The sequence below is a fragment of the Dermatophagoides pteronyssinus genome, unplaced genomic scaffold, assembly GCF_027571235.1.
Source record: "Dermatophagoides pteronyssinus isolate colony J.1.1.1.1 unplaced genomic scaffold, Derpt_VIB-CSIC_2022.12 sq0002, whole genome shotgun sequence".
In the NCBI taxonomy this organism is placed as follows: domain Eukaryota; kingdom Metazoa; phylum Arthropoda; class Arachnida; order Sarcoptiformes; family Pyroglyphidae; genus Dermatophagoides; species Dermatophagoides pteronyssinus.
In genome coordinates, this window is record NW_027461526.1 from 180,647 (window position 1) to 202,057 (window position 21,411).

The window sequence follows — 21,411 nt, forward strand, 5'->3', positions numbered from 1 at the left end:
TATAGAACGTTACCAGAATATTTTGCCGGATCATATTTTTATTCAAATGTAAAAGAAAAAATCATATGTTGATTGTTGAAATTTTAAATAATTCCAACATTATTCGATTATAATCAATCATAATTAATTTTTTATAATGAAAATCTAGCCATACTTCAATTTTTCTTGTTTTAGAAATCATTGTATCTAATTTTTTGGCATTATTATTATTGTCAATATTTTGTGAAACAATAGCCACCAATTTTGTTTTTGTATCATTATTTCGGTTTGGTAAGTTGTTGTTGTTGTTGTTAATATTATTATTTTTGAAAATTTCCTTTTCACCAATATTCATCGTAACAAGATTCATTAGTATACCTTCATATGGTTTTATTCGTATCATATGTGTTCCTTCGGATAATATAATCATTCTAGGTGAATTTATTGATGTTTGAAATGTATTTGGTTTGATCATTGTTTTTGAACCAATTATTGGATCATAATTTAAAAATTTTGCTTCAAATAAACCTTCAAGTACATAGAATCCACCGGATAAAATTAATGGACGTTCATGATGATGATTATTATTATTTGATTTTTTTAGTTGACTTTTTCGTCGTAATTTATTATCTTTTTTATGTGTATTCCAAATATGAATACCAACACAAGCAGCATTTTGTGCAACAAAAAATATAAAACGATTAAAATTTTCATTCAATGTTTTCATTTGTTGAAAACTTTTATTCCATTCATCATCAATATCGATAACATTAGTTTCATTACCACATACTGATATCCAAATACCATTTACTGTTGGATGACGATAATGTTCATATGGTATTAATTTATCAATTGGACCAATACGTCCTTGACAAAAATCATTTGGTTCTTTACAAACACAATGTAAAACCGGTGCTATTGATTCATTATATATGGCGCCATCTTTAATCTGACGATAAAGTTGTCTTTTTAGAATCCATTTTAATGAACAAAAATATATACCATATCTTGGTACAATATCTAATACTTTTGATGATGATCGTTTCCAATTTGTTATTGTACGAAATGAATATACAGGACGATTTAAACGATTACCATTATTTTGATTATTATCAATCGACGATAATATTACTAATGAATCATTTTTATTTAATGTTTCTAACATTTGTACTTTGGTCGAATTTTCTGTTAATAATTCAAATGATAATAAATTCATTTGTAATAGTGAACTTTTAATTGTTGTTAATGAACTCATTAGATTCATTTGTAATGATGATGATTCGGAATTTAAAGATTTTTGATCATCCGACATGATTGATTTTTTTTCAAGTTTCAAAAACAACGAAAATTTCAATTTACTTTTTTCAAATTGAAATTTCGGGAAAATTTTCTCATTTTATACCAAAAAAGAATTCGAAAATCGAATCAACCAGAAGAAATTAAAGAATTATTATTGTTGTTGAAATATTCATCATATTTCATTCCAAAAAAACTAAAAAAAAACAATAATCGTTGTTGTTGTCGTCGTTTGATGTAACATGATCTTTTAAACAGTCATTTTTTGATTCCAGTTTTACCATCAGAAAATCCAAAATTATGATGTTTTATCAATTATAAATTCAATATTCTTGTTTCCACATGTTTTGTAAGTGCGAATTTTTCTTTTTTCGTTTTTTTTCACTGAAATATTATACCCCTATGTCATTCAAGTATTTTGTTTTTTTTTCGGATGTGCAAATAAATTCAGCGAAAAAAAGAACGGATAAACTCTTATTGAATTTTTTTTTGTTTCACATTAATAATGATGATGATGACACTGATAGATATTTATGTTGTGAATATGAAATTATCATGAAAACGGTTTTTTTTTGGTGATCGAATCGAATCGATATCGATTCGATTCGGTTTTTTTCTTGATTGCCAATAATCTTAATTTATTGTTTTTTTTCTTTGCTTTTCCAAAATGTATAATCAACTTGTCTCATTTCAAATGGAATCTTTTTCTCTCTCTCCTATCGATGGATCTTCTGACTTACATTCATCTTACAAACACACATAAATTCACCAACCAACCAACCAACCACATACACACATCCATTGAATACATATGTTTGACATGTCCGAATCTTTTTTTTTTTTCGTCGATCGGTGATCTATTATTGTCGATTTTTTTTTGCTTGCTTCTGTGTAAGAATAGAGGATTTCTTCTTCGTCTTCATCTTGTTCGTCGATCATCGCCAATGAATGATTGTCAATGAATGAATGAATGAATTTGGAACAAACACATTGAATTTCCATTTGCTATTAAGTTTTTTCTTCTTCTTTTTATTTGATTGCCCGAATCTGGTTACTTACGATTTCTTTTTTCTTTTTTTTATTTCGATAAATCCTTGGTCATTGTGTGCATAAGATTTATTCGTATAAAAAAAAAATTGTCCGTTCCAATAATCATTTGGTATGTGTTGATGAATTGGAATGATTTTTCTTTTTCATGGCTGTAAGCGAAAATGTCACACACAATACTAATTCCAGAATCGTAAACACACACAGTTTGATTGATTCGAAAAAATTTTTAAAATGGATTGCTCATTTTTTGTTGCAAAACTTGAATCACCCTATATATCTTATTTTTGTTGTCAATCTTGTTGCTGTTTTGTTCCAAGATTCGATTAATCGAAAATTCATGTATCGATTAATCGATAGTGATGGGGGAAAACAACAAAAAAAGAATGAAAACAATAGTGATTTACGAGAATGAGTTTTTTTTTAATTTAATTAAATGTTTATTTTTTTAAAATTTTTATTTTTATTTATAAATATTTTTTAGGAGAAATTTATATTTTGTATACAATAGGAAAAAACGAGAAAAAGAAGAAGAAAAGAATTTCATGTGTGTAAATTGTGTATGTGTGTGAAGAACAGAGAGAGAAAGGGAAAGAGAAATAAGTCTTGTTTTGCTTTAAATAATTTTGGCTTGATTGTTGTTTGGTTACCAATTTGAAAATTTGAATAAAATTTAACAAAAAAAAAATCATCAAAGTAATAATGTTGTTGTTGATTCATATGTGGATGGTTCAAATCCATCGAGAAGAATAATTTATTTACAATATAATTTTGAAATAGTTATTTTTTCTGTTTTTTAAAATTTTAAAAATTATTTTACAATTTTTTTGTTGTTGTTGTTGAAATACTTATTTGTATGAATGAAATGAAATGAAATGAATGAATGATGATAATGAAAAACGAGAATGGTAGGTGGGTGGGTGGGTGTTAATGTGTAACAAGGCTGATTTGCGAATGCATATTTTTCTAATCAAAAAAAAAAAAAAAAATCTTTACATGCATTGAATTGAAAGTTGAAATTCTAATGGTCTTGCATGTGTGTGTATTTGAATCAGAATTGAGCGCCAAATTAAATTTCTTGGAATTTTTTTTCTGAAATGAAATGAAATCATAAAACATGATCATTTCTCTAACATTTTTGAATTATTCTGGTGTCTATATTGTTGAAAATTTTGTTGAAAAAACAAAAAAAAACAAAATTCAGATAAAATAACATTATTGAAAACCAAAAACAAAAAAAAAAAATCATTCATTGGGTGTTTGTGTGTGTGTGGATGATAATGATGGTGGTGTGTTGAATATTTATAAAGAATGATGATGGTTGGTGATGGTTATGATATTTAATCAATGAATCATTGATGGATGATAAATAAAATATGGAGAGAGAAAGAAGAAAAAATTGAAGCAATTGTCAAGTACATTTTTTTTTATAAATAATATTATTATTATTACCCAATTTGTTGTTGTTGTTATCGTTGCTTGTTTTTAAATATCTTTCCTATAATAATAATGGCTATCAATAAAAACGATTTATGTCTGTGTGTGTGTGTGTGGTTGGGTTAATGGGGGTGTGTGAATTTGAAAAAAAAATCAGAACCAAAAAAACGAAAGGGTAAAGAATTTCTATTGAAGAAAACAACCGAAAATGAAAAAGAAAAATCCAATTACAATCATTTCCTATTCATCAGAATCAAAGTTTTTTTTTCTCGAATTTTTCTGTAAAATTCAATTATCATTCAATTATTTTGTATTGGAAAAAACAAAATTTTTTCTGGTAAATTTGAATTTGAATACATAAAAAAAAAAGAAAGGATAAACATGATGATTACGAGTGATGTTTTTGATTCAATGCAATACCGAAGGGAAAAATCAACAAACCAAATTTTTTTTTGTTTTTTTTTGTGGATAAAATGATTTAACATTCAATTTTGTTTCAAATATTTCAAAATTCTTTGCACAGTTTTTTTATAATACACAAGGTTTTATCTCAAAGGCTTATTTCTTTGTTTTAGAAAAAAAGTGTTTGTGTGTTTTGTCAGTGAATTTACATTTTTGTTTTTGTTTTTTTTGAACTACTTTTTTCTTCTATTTTGATGAATTATACTTTGGTAAATGATGAATTTGTCAGGTGCCTAGATTATGATGATGATGATGATAATGATGATTATTGTTTTTGTTTAGAAAAAAAAATTTCAAAATTTTTTTCACTCTGTTTTCTGTTTTGTTTGAAAACAGAGATGAATGGCAGCGTAGAATATGAAAAATCAAAATATTTGATGCAATTTTTTTTTTTTTTTTGGTTTTTGTTGTGAGTTTTTCTTTTGTTTTGTTTTGTTTTTTGGTTTAACGAATTAGTGCTACATCTTGACGATTTGTATCTTGTCTTGGTACCATTTCAATAACAGCTTCACTACGATAATAAACTTGTCTTTGACCAATATTTGTTTGTTGTTGTTGTTGTTGTTGTTGTTGTCCACTACCATAACCAGTATTTGAATTGGTTGAATTTAAAGGCACTGAAGAATCATCTTCTTCTTCTAATGTTGATTGACCACGTAATAGATAATGTGTTGATGATTGATGTCTACCACTAGCTGATGCTGGACCATTTGATGATGGAAAAATATCATTTTCAGTTAATACATCATCATCAATAATATCATCATTAAGCTCCATTGCTGAACGTTGTTCGGATGGTCCAACACCAGATTCATCACCTTCATCAATACAACCATCAACATCAATTACATCATTGAGCAGTTCATTTGTATCACCATTACTTCCTATAGGCATCGGTGAAGGCCTTTGACTGCCCGGATTACTATTACCGGAAGTTTGTTGTGTTCTAACATTACCACCACCACCACCACCACCTATATTACCAGGTGTAGGTTGATTCGTATAATATGTTCCTCCTCCACCACCTCTTCTTAATGAATTTGGATTATATTGTGATTGATGTTCCATTGATGTTTGTTGCATTTTATTGAGCTGATGTTGAGCACAATCAGGATGATGTTGTGGATGTATTAACATTGATGGCTGACCACCACCACCACCACTAGTCGTTATTATACGTGATGTATGTTGTGGATGTCTATATTGTACAGATTGATGATGATTGTCGCTCATGATTAACATTGATGCATCGGTTAATTTACTTGGATCAAGAGGTAAGGTTCGATATTGTTGTGGTTGTTGTTGTTGTTGTTGAAGACGATTACGAAAATGACTTAATGATGGAGGAGGTGGTGGTGGTGGTATTGAACAATCAGATGATGATCTTATTGAATCACGTTCAATATTTTGTTGTAATTGTTGTTGTTGCTGTTGTTGTTGTTGTTGATGATAATAATGATCACCAACTAATGGTGATTGTGTACCACCAATATGACCTCTTGTATTTGGTGAACCAATCATCATTTGTGGTGGTGTGGGCGTATCAGGTGAATATTTATCAACAGGATCCAAATGATGAGATGTACAAATAGTACCACCATTTGGCTGTACAGTTTGCATCTGTTTAGGTCGCCTTTCATTAGATGATGGATATACTAAATGATGATGAGCAGTTGATGAATGATGATGCATTGGTGCAATATCTAAATCAGGTACATAGCAACCATTTTCTTCTGAATCATAATAACCCATTTGTGGTATATCATCATCATCAACACCAATATCTGGTTTTTGTCTAATAGCATTTGCTGTTACAATTTTACGACATCTTGAACCAGATGATGATGATGTTTGTTCACCATGTTCTAATGGACATGAACGATCTAATGATGTAATAGTCATTGTACGATCTAATCCAACTTCCATTGATGCTTCACGTGAACGTCTTAATTTATATTCACGTTTACGTTGTGAACGTTCTTCAATTTTACTCCAACATGAAATAGCAATGGAAGCACACATACCAAATACAAGTGCACAGAATACAATCAATATAACAACCATATGTTGTGAATTAAGATTCAATACACCTTTGTTACCTATTTTATTTGAAAACAAAAAAAAATCTTTGTGTAAAAAACGACAAAATACAAAATACAAAATTACCTGGTGCACAAGTAGTTTGTTTATCTTCATCATAACGATATTTACAATTATCAACACCATCACATTTTAAACCAATATCGATACAAGTTGAATCTTCACAATCAAATTCATCAGGACGGCAAGTTTCTGCTTTTATATTATGGATTTTGGATTTTGATTTACGTTTGTTGTTTGCGTGGGAAAAAAATTTTATTCACCAAACAGATTAATCATTCAGCAAAAAGCAAATTATTGATTTTAATAAAAAGCCAAATCACACACACAAAAAACGAATTGAAAAAAAATAAGCGAAAAATGCAAACAATTTATAAGCGAACAAGCCAAAACGGTGAAAAAAATGAAAGGAAAAGAAAAAAAGAAGAAAACAAAATCAAGTGCCTGAGTATTTTATTCGACAAACAAACAAATAAACAAAAAAAAACAAAATAGATTTTTTCAATTATAAAATACCTTTATTTGATAATTCACGAAATGCAGTGAATGTAATTTCAAATTGTACATTACTTAATGCGTCCGGTTTAGCAAAAAAACGTATATTCATATGATTATCATCGGATCGTACTGGTTCAGCTTGTGTACCACAGAATCGTTGTTTACGTGCTAAATCGCTTAATTTTTCACCATAAATATCAATATAATTTGCTTCACAATTATTTGGACTTGTTAATTTATATTCTTTAAAATTTAGATACATCTAAAATTGTAATTTAAAAAAATTTGGTTATTTTATCGTTTGAATTAAGCATTACTTTCAATTATTTACCTTATAACCAGCTGCAACAGTTATATTCCACATACAATCAATTGGAACATTTTGTGTTACTGAATAATTTGTTAGCTCAAGTGGTATATCACGATTTTCGATGGTCCCACTAACACCGGTTTTATTAAAACGACATTCATCTGGTGGTTCTGGTCTTTCATCTGAATATTTGTTTTGATATTAATACTTTGTTCGTTGTTGAGAGAAAATAACTTACTTGTCATTTTGATAAAGGAATAAACAGCTCTAAATCCTTGATATTCAATACTATCATCGGATACAAAACGTAAAAAGAGGTAACGATCATTTGAGATAATATCTCTTGGAAAATCTGGGCCACATAATTTTGCCAATGGTGATGAATAACCATATGCACCATCACGTATTTCAAGATAATCATATGCACAATTTGGTGAATCTTCAAGTGAAAATTGATCCCTAAATTCTATACTGATCTGATATCCATGTGGTGCTAAATTAATGAATTTTTTAAATTTTAAAAAATGAATTTTTTTTCTTTCAATAATCATCACTAACCTTGTATCACTCTTTCACATTCAGTATCATTGGGATAATTATTTGGATAATTTGGTGAAAAAAATTCTTGATATTTTAAATTTCCAACTGTAAAATTGTAGCATGGATCATTTGGATCGATTGCAATCATTGCATCGAAACGTGGATCACCACCACCGCCACCACCAACAGTATCAAATATTGTATCATCTAATTCTAATGGTGATAAATCTGCTTGTAAAAAAGCTGGAAATGACCGTAGTCTTTGTTGTTGTTTTTGTTCAGATTTAGGCTTTTTTGTTAATTTTTTTGATTCATTTTTTGGCTGTCTTTTTTCAATCTGTTTGATCGATAATTTTGATTGTTCTTCAATCGATGATAATAGAAATGAATCTTGTATATTTTGGCCCGTTATAAGGGATGATGATGATGATGATGTTTGTTGTGATGGTAGTAGTGGTGGCTGTTGTTGTTGTTGTTGTAATATCACTGGTCCAAGACTATTGTCTAATGATGTATCTTGATGGTGGCCACCACCAACGCCACCACCAACAACACCATTGATCACCGTTGAGGTAGCTGATGATGATAATGATAATGATGATGATGATGATGATGATGATTTAAAGGCGGCAGACAATGCCGCAGATCTTTCGGCAGCACTGCTGAAATCTTTGGCACGAACTAATTCTAGATTTTTTTACCAAATAAAAGATTCAAAACAGTGGAAATAAAAAAATAATAATAAATTGAAAGAAGAAGAAAAAAGAGATTAGATTAGATTTTTTTTTTCATTTCCAAAGCGAAATCAAATCAAATTTTATTATTATTATTATTAATGTCAAACGAAACGAGAAAAAAAGTAAAATAAAATGAAAATTTTCGTATTTGCATGACAATTGATTTGACATGATAATATAAATCCAGCGATTTGTGTGTTTGAACTACTTGATTTGAAAATATGAAAATTCAACGATAGAGAATGAGAAAGAAAGAAAGAAAGAGAAACTTTAATTTAAATGTAAATTTTTTTCTCTCTCACTATTCTCATTCTCGTTTTCGGGTGTATGTGTTTACCCCATAAATTGACAAATTGTTAAAAGAAAAAAAGAAAGAATTTTCAACAAAGTCAAAAACATTTTTTTTTTTTTGAAAATCTCATTCAACAATGATGATGATGATGATGATGTTTTTTAATGACATTGGCTGTTGTTTTGCCGGGGCCAATGATATATATTTTCCATCCATTTAAAATATCTAAATATTCTTTGTCCACCAAAAACATCCACATAGCCGTGATGTGTGTTTGTTGTTTTTTGGTTGGTTGGTAAATGACAAATGCAGATCCATTTTCAAACAATATCAACAAAAAAAAAAACGAAATGGGAAAAAAGATTCTGAATTGCAAAATAGTTCCACATTTTACAAACATCATCATCTTTAATATCAAACCAGAGAAAAAACTTAATCGAAAGGAAAAAAGAATGAAGCGAAAGAAGTAGAAGAAAAATTGTTTGAATTTTAAATTTTCTTTCCAATGTGACCGGCCGGTCATTTTTGTTGAAAAACGAAAAACTTTGCTTTGGGTATTTTTATATTTAAATTTTTCCTTCAAATAAATTATTTCCATCATAAATACATATACTGGATTCTGGTGTTTGAACATACCAGAAAAAAAATTATGATGGTCATCTTTTCTCTCTCTTTCTTTCACTTTCTCAAGAATTCAAGGCGAAATAGAAAATTCTGAATTTGACAGCTGATATACGACACCACCATATCTTATTATTATTCGTTATGTTTTTTTTCTGTTTGTCTGTGTAGAATAATGTCATTTTTGTTTCGAGAATAAAGTTGAGAATTTTTTTTTTTTTTTTGATTCAAACAACAAAAGACAAACATTCGATGAGAAAAAAAACTTTCTATTCCATTATGAAATGCGCCAAGAGAAAAAAAGTTTCTTGTTTCTTTTTTTTCACACACACACACACACACTAACACACAAAAGCATCTTATTTATTCGGACTATGTATCTTTTTGTTTTGTTTTATTGGTTATTTTTTCCCTTGTTTTTGGCTTTGATTTTTCACACACACACACGGTTGTTGTTTACCGTATCGATCGGTAAATGTTTGCGTGTTATAATATTCTATACACACAAAGATTTTTTGGTGTGAAAATAATGTCAAGTATGGAAAAAGTGAATGGAAATGGAAAACAAAAGTTTTCGGTAAAAGAAAAAAAAAATGTTTTTTTTTCCGCTACATTATCGATTATTGGTATTTGAATGGATGTAAGAGAAAAAAACCACAGTGAAAAAAAGTGTCAAATATATTTATATAAATTATCATTTATCGATATTCATCGGAAAACTTTTTTGGAAACAAGTTTATTTTTCTTATCCAAATTTGCATCATTACCATATATCGAGAGAAAATTTCTGGCAAAATTCTGATATAATACGAACAAATCGACAACAACCAGATTATGTAATTACATTGCGGTTGATGTGGTCTATTTTTTCTAATTTTCATTTCTAAAAAAAACTTTTTTCCCTTTTTTTCGCGGTTATGTTCATTAGAAATTTCACACGAATGCACTGTGTTTGAAAAACAAACAACAACAATTTTATGGTGACAGTTTCGAGAGAGAGAGATCGAATTAACCGATTACAAAAAACCGATCATTATTATTGGGAAGTAAAAAAAATAAAATAAGAAAATTCAACTAACCAACTAAAACAAACTAATTTTGAAAATCGAAACCTTTGAACCGAACCATAGAAAAATTTATCGATTCACAATTTCACAAGTATCATTTGTTTACTCTTTTGGATGATAATCTGGTTGTCATTAAATGATTTTTTCTATTTCATCGAGTGATATTCCTTATTAGAATTCAATATTAAAAAAAATCGTATCGTTTTTGAATGACAAGTAGTGGATGTTATGGAAAAATATATTTTGAAAGTTTGAAGCATTTTTTTCCCCTTATAGATAATGGTTGACATTGAAATACTAGCAAGTAAATATGTTTATGAAGGATATGTCAACAAAAAAAAAAAAAAATTTCGATCTCGTTCGTTTTGTTTGGTTTGTAATGAAATTTTATACTCGAAATAATTATTACAAGACATGCACACACACACACACATACATTAAAAATAACAAGAACTAAAAACCATCATCATTATTATTATCAATTTGAAATGTCTTTTTATTATTCTAGCTGTACTGATCATCTAGCATCTTGAATATTTTTGCTTTTGCTTTGGTTTCGTTATATGTAAGCCGATATTTTCACTCTCTTTTTAGTATAATGGACAAATTTTTTTTTAAATAAAAACTTACTTGAATGATGATAATAGATTGGCTGGAACACAACGGTCGTAACCATTATCAAAAGGTATCCGATCGTTTGGTGCAAAAATGCTATTTGTTTGTTTTTCGATTGTATCAGCAAACCGGAAAGATTTTTTGTAAAAAAATTTGAATTTAAAAAGAGAAAAATAAAAAGTAAAATGAATTTAATTTGAATTTTGTTTTTTTTTTCGTTTGAATTTAATTTAAATTTTTATAAAAACAAAAAATAAAAAATTTTAATTTTCATTCAAAAATGTTTGAATTTAAATCTCTCTTTTTTTCAGTGTTGGTGTTGGTGTGGTGGTGAAGCTTTTCTCTTGTCTCAAGATTTAATATTTCTCTTGATTATTCTTCATCTTTTGATTCTTCATTTTCAGTATTTTCAGGTTCCGTTGTTTTCTTCGCTTCAGATGATTTGTTTAGTGATTCTGAATCAGCTGCTGCTGATCCTTCACTTTTTGCTTCCGTAATATTTGTTTTAGTTACTTCCGTCGTAGCTGTAGCTGAATCAGGATTTGTTTTTGTAGTTTCATTTTTAGATTCTGATTCTGCTTTTGTTTCTGTTTTTGTTTCTGGTGGTGGTGTTGTTGCTGTTGTTGCTGTTGTAGCTGCTGTTGTAGCTGCAGTTGTATCTTTTTTCGGTGTCAACATTTTCATCATTATATCCATCATCTTTTTTTCCTGTTCAGCTAAATGATGTGCTAAACGTATCCGTATACCACGAGCAATACAATGAATTTTAATCAGATCATCTTTAATATCATTTGTAATTTGATCTGGTCTTATGTCACGTAAAAGATTTACTACCTGTTCGATTGCTTGACGATTTTTTTCAATTTTAAGTGCTACATCTGAATCTAATTTACATGTATTGAATAAATATTTTGCTGCATCATCATTTTTACCCATTTCTAAAGAAAATGGTACAGTTTTTGATTGAAAATCCATTGGTTTCGATGTTGATCCGGCATTTGATGTATCCACATTAGTTTTTGTAGCTTCAGTTTTACTTTCATCTGCAGTTGTTGATGCTGTTGTTGTTGTTGTTGCTGCTGTTGTTGTTGCATCTGTTTTTGATTTTGATATTTTCGATTTGCTTTTTTTACTTGCAGATTTCTTTTTACCTTTACCTTTTTTTATACCAGACTTTTTCTTACCGGCTTTTTTTGATGCAGCCATAATAATAATAATAATAATCCAAAACGGATTGCCAACAAAATATTTTTATTTTTTTTGTTTTGATACGTATAAATTTGAACGAAACAACAACGAAACAAAAATGAATTGAAATGAATTTAAGAAATAAATTTTTATGGTTATTTTCAATAAATTTATAGCCATTCTTTTCAATTTCAATGAAACAAAAAAACCAAATTGAATTATCGAATTTTTTTCTTTGTTGTTGTTGTTGTGGTCGATGAAAGTGTTAAATTCCAAAAAAAAAGAAATTTTCAATGAAAAAAAAACATACCTTTTGTAAAGCTATTGCCTGCAAGGTTAACCATTTGAAGTAGCGTATTTTGATGTTTTTGTTGTTGTTTTTTTGTTGTTGTTGTTGTTGTTGTTTTTTGTTTGGCTGATCCGTTGGCCTTATGCAAAGCCTTCGTCTAACCGTATACAACAATGGTTATTGTAATAATGAAAAAAATGATGAAAAAAATCGTATATCTTAATATTGAACATCAAGATTGTTGTTTGTAAAAGTTGTTTTTGCAAATTGATAAAGATTCCAAATGATTTTCGATTGACCTGTTATTGTTTTTTTTCAAATAGAGAAGAAACGAAACAAAATAATTAATTTTTATTGAAAATTTTTTTTGAAAACAAAAATAAAAATTCACACATTCCAACGAAAGATGGCGTTGATTTTGGTTAATTTTTTTCAGACAGAAAAAAAATTCAATTTTTCTAATCGATCAATACCAGAAACAAAAAGCAAAACACAACAAAAAATTTTCTTTATCCAGCTATTGATTTTTATCCGAAACAAAAAAAAAAATAAAAGAATAAAATCTGATGAATCAACAGTAATCAACTATGTAAGTAAACATATGGCATCATTGAAAACAAAACAAAAAAAAACAGACAAAAACAAGTCAAAAGTCAGAATATTCTAGTCGATTGAATTCTTTAAAAATTTTTTCGTTTTTTTCCCATACGTTATCTTTGAAAATCAAAATGTATTGTGTTATTTTTAGATTCACAAACGATTCGTTTCAATTTTGCCCATCAAAACAAAACAAAAAACGAACAACATATATCATAATTCAGAGCAATATGAAACCGGCATTCTATGGATCCCGAAAATAAACGACCAACTGATGATGATGATGATCAAAGCAATGTGTTTGTGTGTGTTTAATACGAAGAAAAAACTAACTGAAACAGTCGAAATGAGATGATGAACAATGACATTTGAATATCAGAATTAATTAAGCTCAAATGGTAACCATTTTTTTTTTTTTTTTATTAAACCAAAAACAAAACTATATTCCATCATCATCATCCGTATTGAACATTGTCAGTCATGAATTCATTCATTCATTGAGCTAAATTTAGAAGAAGAAGAAAAAGAAAAAATTCTGTTTTTAGCAAAGAATTAAGAACAGAAGATTATATTATATTCATGTTGATGGTTAAATTTCACATTATCATCATCATCATTATTCTATTCTAGTTTTCTTCTCTTCTTCTTCCCCTTTCACTATCTTTTTTCTTTTCTTTTCAAACTAAAAGAAAAAAAGGCGAAAGAATGAATGAAAAAAATTTCCTGTCTACCGAAATATAATCATATAATATTTTTTTTTGCAAAATGTTAAATATTAGTTGTTCTTTATGATTATCTTCATCATTTTTCTCTTATCTCTCGGTAAAGTTTCCGATTTTCTTTCTCGAACAAAAATACTTGTTTCTTGGAAAATTTTCCAATTTTAAATTTTCTGTCTACAGAAATTCATTAGAATATTTTTCCAAAAAAGAAAAGAAAAAAATAAAATGATAATTTCCTAAGGATTTTCATTCCTTTAGAATCATTGAATCTATGAATGTTAATAACGATGATGATAATTTGAAATCCTTCTTTTTTTTTATTTTACCCGGTTTGTTTTTTCAATCTTGTAAGAAATGTGGAAATCGCTAAATCTCTTTCTCTCAGCTGAATCTTAGAGATTTGTTTTCAATTATTCGGTTCAAAAACAGAAGAAAAAAGAAATTTTCATTTTGAAAAAAATAATTTCCATATTTTTTTTTCTTCGTCGCTATAAAGAAGAAGCGAAACAAAATGTTTGCCATAGTTTTCGTCATTCCAGAGTTATTCTTTGGATTTTCTGCTTTTTTGTTTTTGTAATTTAATTTTTTTCCCATTTAATCGTGCTCGAATAAACGGAAGAATAGCCTCATCATTTCCATATGTTGTGCGTGTTTCTCGGTTCAAAAAAAAATGCCTGTATGTGTGTGTGTCATATTCCACATGTGATGATTATATGAAAACTCACGCTTAAAAAAAATTTGAATTTCATTTCGTAAAAACAATAATAATAATTTTTCATTTTATTTTAAACTTTTAAATTTTTTTCTTCCGTTTTTTCTTTCTTCGCTCACTCTGTTTGTAAACAATCAACAAAATTCAACAACATCCGTCATCTATGAACATCCATCATCAACAATAACATTCGAATTTTTCGAAAAAATATTAATAATAATTCAAAATTGGATCTTTGCAAAAAAAAGAGCAAAAAAAAAATTTCATTTCAAAAAGGAAAAATAATAAACCTCAATAGGCATATATAGACGAAGGCAATTTGTATTTGCAATTGTCATCTGCACCCTTTTTTTTCTCTCGTTTGTTTCGCATTGTTCTCCGAAAAAAATTTTGTTTCTGGTAGCAGCGAAAAATTCATTTTCTTCATTTTGGTCGTCGTCGTCGTCACCATAATAATAATAAACGAATGAGATAATATAAACCCGAACCACCGACCAAAGCAAAGAACAAAAAACTAATTGAATAACAAGAGAAAAGAAGAAAAAAAAATGATGATACGCCTTATCTTACAACGAGCATCATTATCATCATCCAAAACATCGTTAATGTCATCTCATTCAATTTCGAATATTCGTTTCTTATCTTTTATTATGGAACAACAACGAATGTTTTCGTTTAATCATTTGTTTAAACAACAACGTTTCATTTACAATAATAATCTATGCGGTTACAATAATCATCATCATCATAAATGGTTAATGTTACCATTATCATCATCATCATCATTATCATCAAAATGTTTCATCAATTCGAATGTATTTTGGATAAAAAATTTTACCAAAGAGAAGATTAAAATCTATGATAATATTATTTGGAAATCATCATCATCATCATCATTGAAATTTCATGATTTATCATTCAAATCATCATCAAAAACATTGTTGTCAACATTGAATAGATTAACAGAATTTGATGATAATAATGTCATCAATCGATTGAAAAAACCTATTTGGATGTTGTTGTTGTCGTTGTTGTCACAACGACCAGAATATTATTATCTAATCAATAATAATAATAACATCATTGGAAATGATATTGGACAACAACAACAACAATCATCGATTCGAGTATTTTCATCCAATTCAACATCGAATATTGACAATAATAATGATGATGATGATGATAATAGAATCAAATCATGGTATGTATATGATGATGTTTTTTTCAATTTTCTGGTTGCCTAGTGAATTTTTTTTCCTTTTTCTTTTTCTTTCTATTTTCTATATTCGAAATTGTCTATATGGTGGGGGGGGAATGTATTCAATTTAATCCAATTTTCTCTCTGTGTGTGTGTGTGTGTGTGTGTGCATGTGGATGGCTATCACATTCATTCATTTAAATTACATTTCAATTGTAAATGTAAATATAGGAATATATATCAGAAATGTTAGAATGAATGAATTCGAGAGAGAGACAGAGAATATTCTGTAATTGTCATTTACAATGAAATTCTAATGGGTAATGAGAGAGATGCTAGCTATTTTTTTCCTACTACTTTTTTTTTCATATTCAGTTTCAGAAATCAAACCAAATGAGTAGCCAAAAGAATACATTGTATGTATCACTATGGATATATATCTTTTGGTTTTTTTTCTGAATGTTTACAATGATCATCAAGTGCTTTCTACTGTTGTTGTTATTAAGGTTGATGCAAACAAACATTATCACATTTTTTTCACTTCCTTCTGAATGTATCAATGATGATGATGTAATGATTTAATCATTTTCATTAACAAACATTGGGTTATACTAGGGGAAATTCTTTTTTGAATTCCATTTCACAACCATCATCATTATTATTATTTTAATGGATAGAATTTCGATATTGATGGAGAAAGTATTTTCTTTTTCTTCATTTTTTTTTGCATCATTTTATATTTACAATTGATGGCGAAAAAAATATATATCGATATATCGATAGTTGAAGCCCATTAGTTTGATGAATAAATGAATTTTCAAATACTGTATACTGAAATAGAATAGTTTTGTGTAGAGAAATAAAAAAAATTTTCATTCTAAACATCTTTGGAATGTTATCATCTAATATTCATTTCCTTCCCCCCACCACCACCACCACCAACACACATTGAAAACCATAAAATTTTTCAATGGAAAAAAATTTTCCATTTTTCACTTTTAATATTTCTCTAATTTCATTGGGTATTCCAAGAACAACAACATTCAACAACAACAAAATTCATAACCACAAAAAAAAAACATTAACAGGTTCGCTACCAGCGACGCATATGTGCGTCGTTTTAGTTCTTTATTTTGAACCCGACGACGCAAATATGCGTCGTTTTTGTATTACATTTAAGCAAATATGCTTGGTTTTAGTATTAACATTTGATCGAATTTGCGTCGTTTTTGTTTTTACATTAGATCGAATATGCTTGGTTTTAGTATTCACATTTGATCAAATTTGCGTCGTTTTTGTTTTTACATTAGATCGAATATGCTTGGTTTTTGTATTCACATTTGATCAAATTTGCGTCGTTTTTGTTTTTACATTTGATCGAATATGCTTGGTTTTTGTATTCACATTTGATCAAATTTGCGTCGTTTTTGTTTTTACATTTGATCGAATATGCTTGGTTTTTGTATTCACATTTGATCAAATTTGCGTCGTTTTTGTTTTTACATTTGATCGAATTTGCGTCGTTTTTGTTTTTACATAAATGCAAATACTCGTCGTTTAAGATTTTACATTTATTTATCAATTAGATTTTTTCAAATTTCTTATATAATTACTTTTACAAATATGCGTTGGTTTTAAAATCATTGCCATTCAAAGTTCTATTATAAAAAATTCCATGGGCTGTGGTTAAAGATTTGTTTCTCAAGCGCTGGTAGCGAACGAGTTAATGATATTTATCAAGAGAGAAAGAAAAAAGGAAATTTTATGTAGATAAAATTTATTCACATTTGCAAATTTAATTGACTTTCATCATCATCATCGTTATGGGCAAGTTAAGAATTGAAAAAAAATGATGAACTTTCTTGGGTCTATCTTGTGTAGTAAAACTAACCAAATAACAACAACAACAGCAAAAAAAAATTCTTGAATTACAACTAAAAGAATAATGAACAAGATAGGAATGAAAATGGAAAAAGAACAGAAAGAAAAATGAACAAAATGGATTCTTAATGTCCTTTTTTTTCCCTTACACACACACTCTTTTTTCTTTTTTTGGTCGGTTGGTTTGAATTCCGTTTTTATCATCATTTCAATTTCATTTTTGCAGTTATTTAGTTATACCACACACATTTTTCGTTTATCATTGATGAACCAAGAAAAATGAAATGAATGCAAAGTGAAATTTTCGTTTTTTTTGTTCAAATTTAATACTACATCCTTTTCTTTTTCTTTTTTCTTAGTTGGAAATGTGATAAGCCATTACATGAACATCATCCGCAACAACAACATTCGAATGTAACTAATGGATTGAATAATGTTCAGGTACTGAACAACAACGATAACAACAACAACAAAATAATCATTAAATGTCCACATTGTCAAACAATACAGCCAATCAGTAAAAATGTTAACTATTTTCAACTATTTAATATTTTGGAACAACAACAACAACAAACAAAATCAACAACGACAACAACAACAACAAATAATTATCATTTAAATTATAATATCGATTTAGAATATTTACGAAAAAATTATTTATGCTTACAGCAAAATATGCATCCTGATATGAATATTAATCGATCAAATGTATGTATTTTTGAACTAAATTACATATTGAAGAAGAAAAAAACGGTTATTTTTCTTCGGTACGGGAAAAAAAATATGATGATGATAATGATGTGTGGTATCGAGAGAGAGAGAGAGAAAACAAAATGTCTTTATATTTTTGAGAAATTGTGTGTTTTGGCCTTGTTTACCATCTTTTTTTTCAACGATGATAGACATGTTTTTTTCGCCAAAAAAAATCATTTTTATGCACAAACCAACTAACCACCTACAATTTGATAGAAATAGAAACCAAAAGTTCGACAGTTAGATGGATGGATGGATATATTTGAATGTGGATAGAAAAAAAAGGCAGGTATAAACAAAACAGAAAAACAACACGAGTATACCATTAGCCATTATCTTGTTATGTTTGTTTTTTTTGTTGTTGTTTTGTTTCTATCGAAAAATGGTAATTTTCATTTTTTAACAGAGTAATATTTATTGACATTGAAATCTTGGAAAATTTTCAACGCTATAATCATCATCATCATTGCGTTGAAACTTTTTTTTCATCCAAAAAAAAATGAATAAATTCATCAATCCTGATGATGAACTGAATTGATCGAAAAAGAATTAAATAAAAAAAATGAAAATGGCAATCCATTGGAACAACAACCGAAGAAAACTCTTTGAAAGATCCAATTTTTGTTTTGACTTTCGATAATGATAAAAAATGGATCATTTGTGATTTTAAAGAGTTTCAAAAGTTTTTTTTTCTTTTTTGATTTCTTTTTTCTTTGATTTCGGCTTTTTCTCGAGAAAAATTTTGGAGAAAGTCAGGGGAAAAACATCAAAAAAAAAAAGAAATCCATGTTTCAGATTTTTTCATGTTTCGATTCTTCTTTCTTTTCTTTTTCTTTTTTCAAAAGTGTATTTTCAAAAGAAATTGTTCAATTTCATTTCACCAACCAACCAGCCAACCAACCAAAACAACAATATTTTGTTCGACAAGGTCGTTTCATTTTGTTTCGATGAAGAATGTGTGTGTTTGGATGAAAATAGTTGTCGGTATCAGAATGAAAAAGAAAAGAAAAAGAAAAAATTTATGGCTTTCAATTCCATCATCATTTCAGAAATATTGCCGGGTATTTTTCTTCTTCTTCTTCTTTTTCGCTTTCGGTTATTATTATTATTATTATGTTGATAAGGATCATTTCTTCAAGAATTGAATGTTTTAAGTTTTTTTTGTTCATCTTTGATCTTTTTTTTTAATATTACCACATGAATGCTACTACTACGACGACGACGACTATTTTTACTGGTTCTGGTTCATCCCGAAAATGTCATTGTCAAATGTGAAGCAATTCATTTCATTTCAAACATTTTTCTTTTTGGTATTTTGGATTTTCTTTCTTTCTCATCTTTCTTGTTCAAAATGAAGAAGAAGAAGAAAAAAAAATTGAGAGAATGTAATATTTTACTTCTATTCTGGGTAATAGATGTTTGATGAAAATAAACGAATAAAGTTTTTTGTGCGAATGATAAGCAGCAACAACAAAAAAAACATCGTGTTTGGAATGATGGTTTTTATTTTTGTCAACGACTTTTTTGGAAGCTTGGGTAAAGGAAGCAAAACTTAAGATGAATGTATTTTTGATCAGTTTTCTTTTTCGTTTGTTGTTATTTAAGTGGAAATAGTTTTAGGGGAGATCCGGTTAAGAATCAATCGACCTAGCCGGTTATGAAAATATGTGTGTGAGAGTGAGAGAGGAAAAGGTTTTTTGTTTGCCGGTTAAGCTCTCATCATCATCAATTCCGTTTAATTAATCTATCTTTTTCTTTTGTTGTTTTTTTTAGATTGAAAATGAACTTTCATCAACAAATTCATCGATTATAAATGATGGTTATAAAATATTACGTGATCCATATCAACGTGCTATTTATATGTTACAGTTAATGTTCAATATAATCATTGATGAAGGTATTTTTCTTTCCAATTTTTACGTTGTTGTTAATGATTTTGTCAATTTTGTTTTTTGTTTTTCGTTTTCTTCAATAGTTAATGTAGATTCTGAACCAGAATTATTACTTGAAATAATGGAATTGAATGAAGAAATTGAATTGGCCAATAATGATCATGATGGTCAACAAATATTAATGGAACAATTGGAAGAAAATATTGAAAAATTAATAAAAAATTTAACAATTGCATTCGATGAATTGAATGCTAGTGAAGCACGTAAATTAACAATCAAATATTCATATTATAATAATGCATTGGCAAAATTGAAATCATCAATTTTGAAAAACAGTAGCAAATGATGTATTCATGTATTCTTGACCCATTTTTGTTTTTGTATGCTGTAATGAAATATTTCATTTTTTTTTCATTCAATAAAATAAATGTGAAAAAAAAAACATTGTTTGTGTGTTTGCTTTATTTGATCGGAAAATTGATTGAACAGCAACAACAAATTGCATATCTGTAAAGTCAGAAATATCCTTTTGATTTTTTTTTTTTTTTTTTTTTTTTTTTGGTTTATCATGAATAATGATTCTGATTTTTTTTTTGTTTGGTTCTTGTTTACATCTACACACAGAGAGAAAAAAGCTAATCAATTTTTTTTGTTGTGCAACCAAAAAACAAAATGATAAAAAATAATGAAAATGACAAATGAACCATAAATAAGAAAATTTTCAATCATCATAACACTTTTCTTTTGGAACATTGAAAAAAATATATTTTTGTTTTTTTCGATTAAAACCAACTATTTCGACAAATATAATCTATATTAACATTCAGAATTGAATTGGCTATTGATTATTATTATCACCATCATTATCATCGAATAACATCATCAAACCAATAGCAAAGTTGATTCAAAGACAAATTCCATTAATTTGTTTGAAGATCGACATGTAAAAAATAAAAAAATTCAGTTCAATTCAGATGATGATAATGATAATAATAATGATCATTCAGAAATTCTGTGTGATGAAATGATTATGAACCAGCCAAAAAAAACATTAAGCAACACAGCAAAATAATAATAATAACGAAAAAAAACGGAAATGCAAAAACGAACATGGAACGGAAAGGAAAAAAAGAAATGATTTTCATCATCATCATCATCATATAGATTTTGAGCAAAGA

At 28.0% G+C, this 21,411-nt stretch overlaps 4 protein-coding genes across 10 annotated transcripts in view; 1 reads left to right on the forward strand and 3 right to left on the reverse strand.

Annotated features, from left to right (window-relative positions):
* Positions 1-61: 61 nt before the first annotated feature.
* On the reverse strand, positions 62-1,325 carry LOC142646302 (uncharacterized). Its single transcript, XM_075824878.1, has one exon. The coding sequence runs from the start codon at positions 1,289-1,291 to the stop codon at positions 62-64; it is 1,230 nt and encodes a 409-aa protein (XP_075680993.1). The 5' UTR covers positions 1,292-1,325.
* Hsc20 (iron-sulfur cluster co-chaperone protein HscB-like protein, mitochondrial) lies at positions 157-20,636 on the forward strand. 5 transcript variants are annotated; one of them, XM_075824875.1, is made up of 5 exons: positions 12,871-13,067; positions 13,227-13,473; positions 14,758-15,710; positions 17,948-18,296; positions 20,115-20,636. In XM_075824875.1, the coding sequence occupies exons 3-5, from the start codon at positions 15,058-15,060 to the stop codon at positions 20,577-20,579; spliced, it is 1,467 nt and encodes a 488-aa protein (XP_075680990.1). In that variant the 5' UTR covers positions 12,871-13,067; positions 13,227-13,473; positions 14,758-15,057; the 3' UTR covers positions 20,580-20,636. The 5 variants fall into 5 exon arrangements, with proteins under 5 accessions (XP_075680991.1, XP_075680989.1, XP_075680990.1 ...); XM_075824877.1 differs by lacking the exon at positions 13,227-13,473 and having other exon boundaries at positions 12,933-13,067; positions 20,115-20,238; positions 20,317-20,635; XM_075824876.1 differs by lacking the exons at positions 12,871-13,067; positions 13,227-13,473 and adding an exon at positions 157-270 and having other exon boundaries at positions 14,824-15,710.
* The window catches only part of LOC113797486 (uncharacterized), a 77,301-nt gene continuing 58,651 nt past the window's right edge, over positions 2,762-21,411 (reverse strand). For 2 of the 3 annotated variants that reach the window (XM_075824870.1, XM_075824871.1), the window contains 8 exons: positions 12,500-12,777; positions 11,017-11,097; positions 7,688-8,356; positions 7,368-7,622; positions 7,151-7,311; positions 6,838-7,081; positions 6,388-6,516; positions 2,762-6,320 (listed from right to left, as the gene is read on the reverse strand). In XM_075824870.1, coding sequence (XP_075680985.1) covers positions 4,666-6,320; positions 6,388-6,516; positions 6,838-7,081; positions 7,151-7,311; positions 7,368-7,622; positions 7,688-8,356; positions 11,017-11,097; positions 12,500-12,533 — 3,228 coding nt within the window. In that variant the 5' untranslated portion in view covers positions 12,534-12,777 and the 3' untranslated portion in view covers positions 2,762-4,665. The remainder of the gene's footprint in view (positions 6,321-6,387; positions 6,517-6,837; positions 7,082-7,150; positions 7,312-7,367; positions 7,623-7,687; positions 8,357-11,016; positions 11,098-12,499; positions 12,778-21,411) is intronic. The other variant, XM_075824872.1, reaches the window with a different exon arrangement.
* LOC113797489 (uncharacterized) lies at positions 11,176-12,322 on the reverse strand. The gene has a single exon (XM_027347879.2). The coding sequence runs from the start codon at positions 12,205-12,207 to the stop codon at positions 11,374-11,376; it is 834 nt and encodes a 277-aa protein (XP_027203680.2). The 5' UTR covers positions 12,208-12,322; the 3' UTR covers positions 11,176-11,373.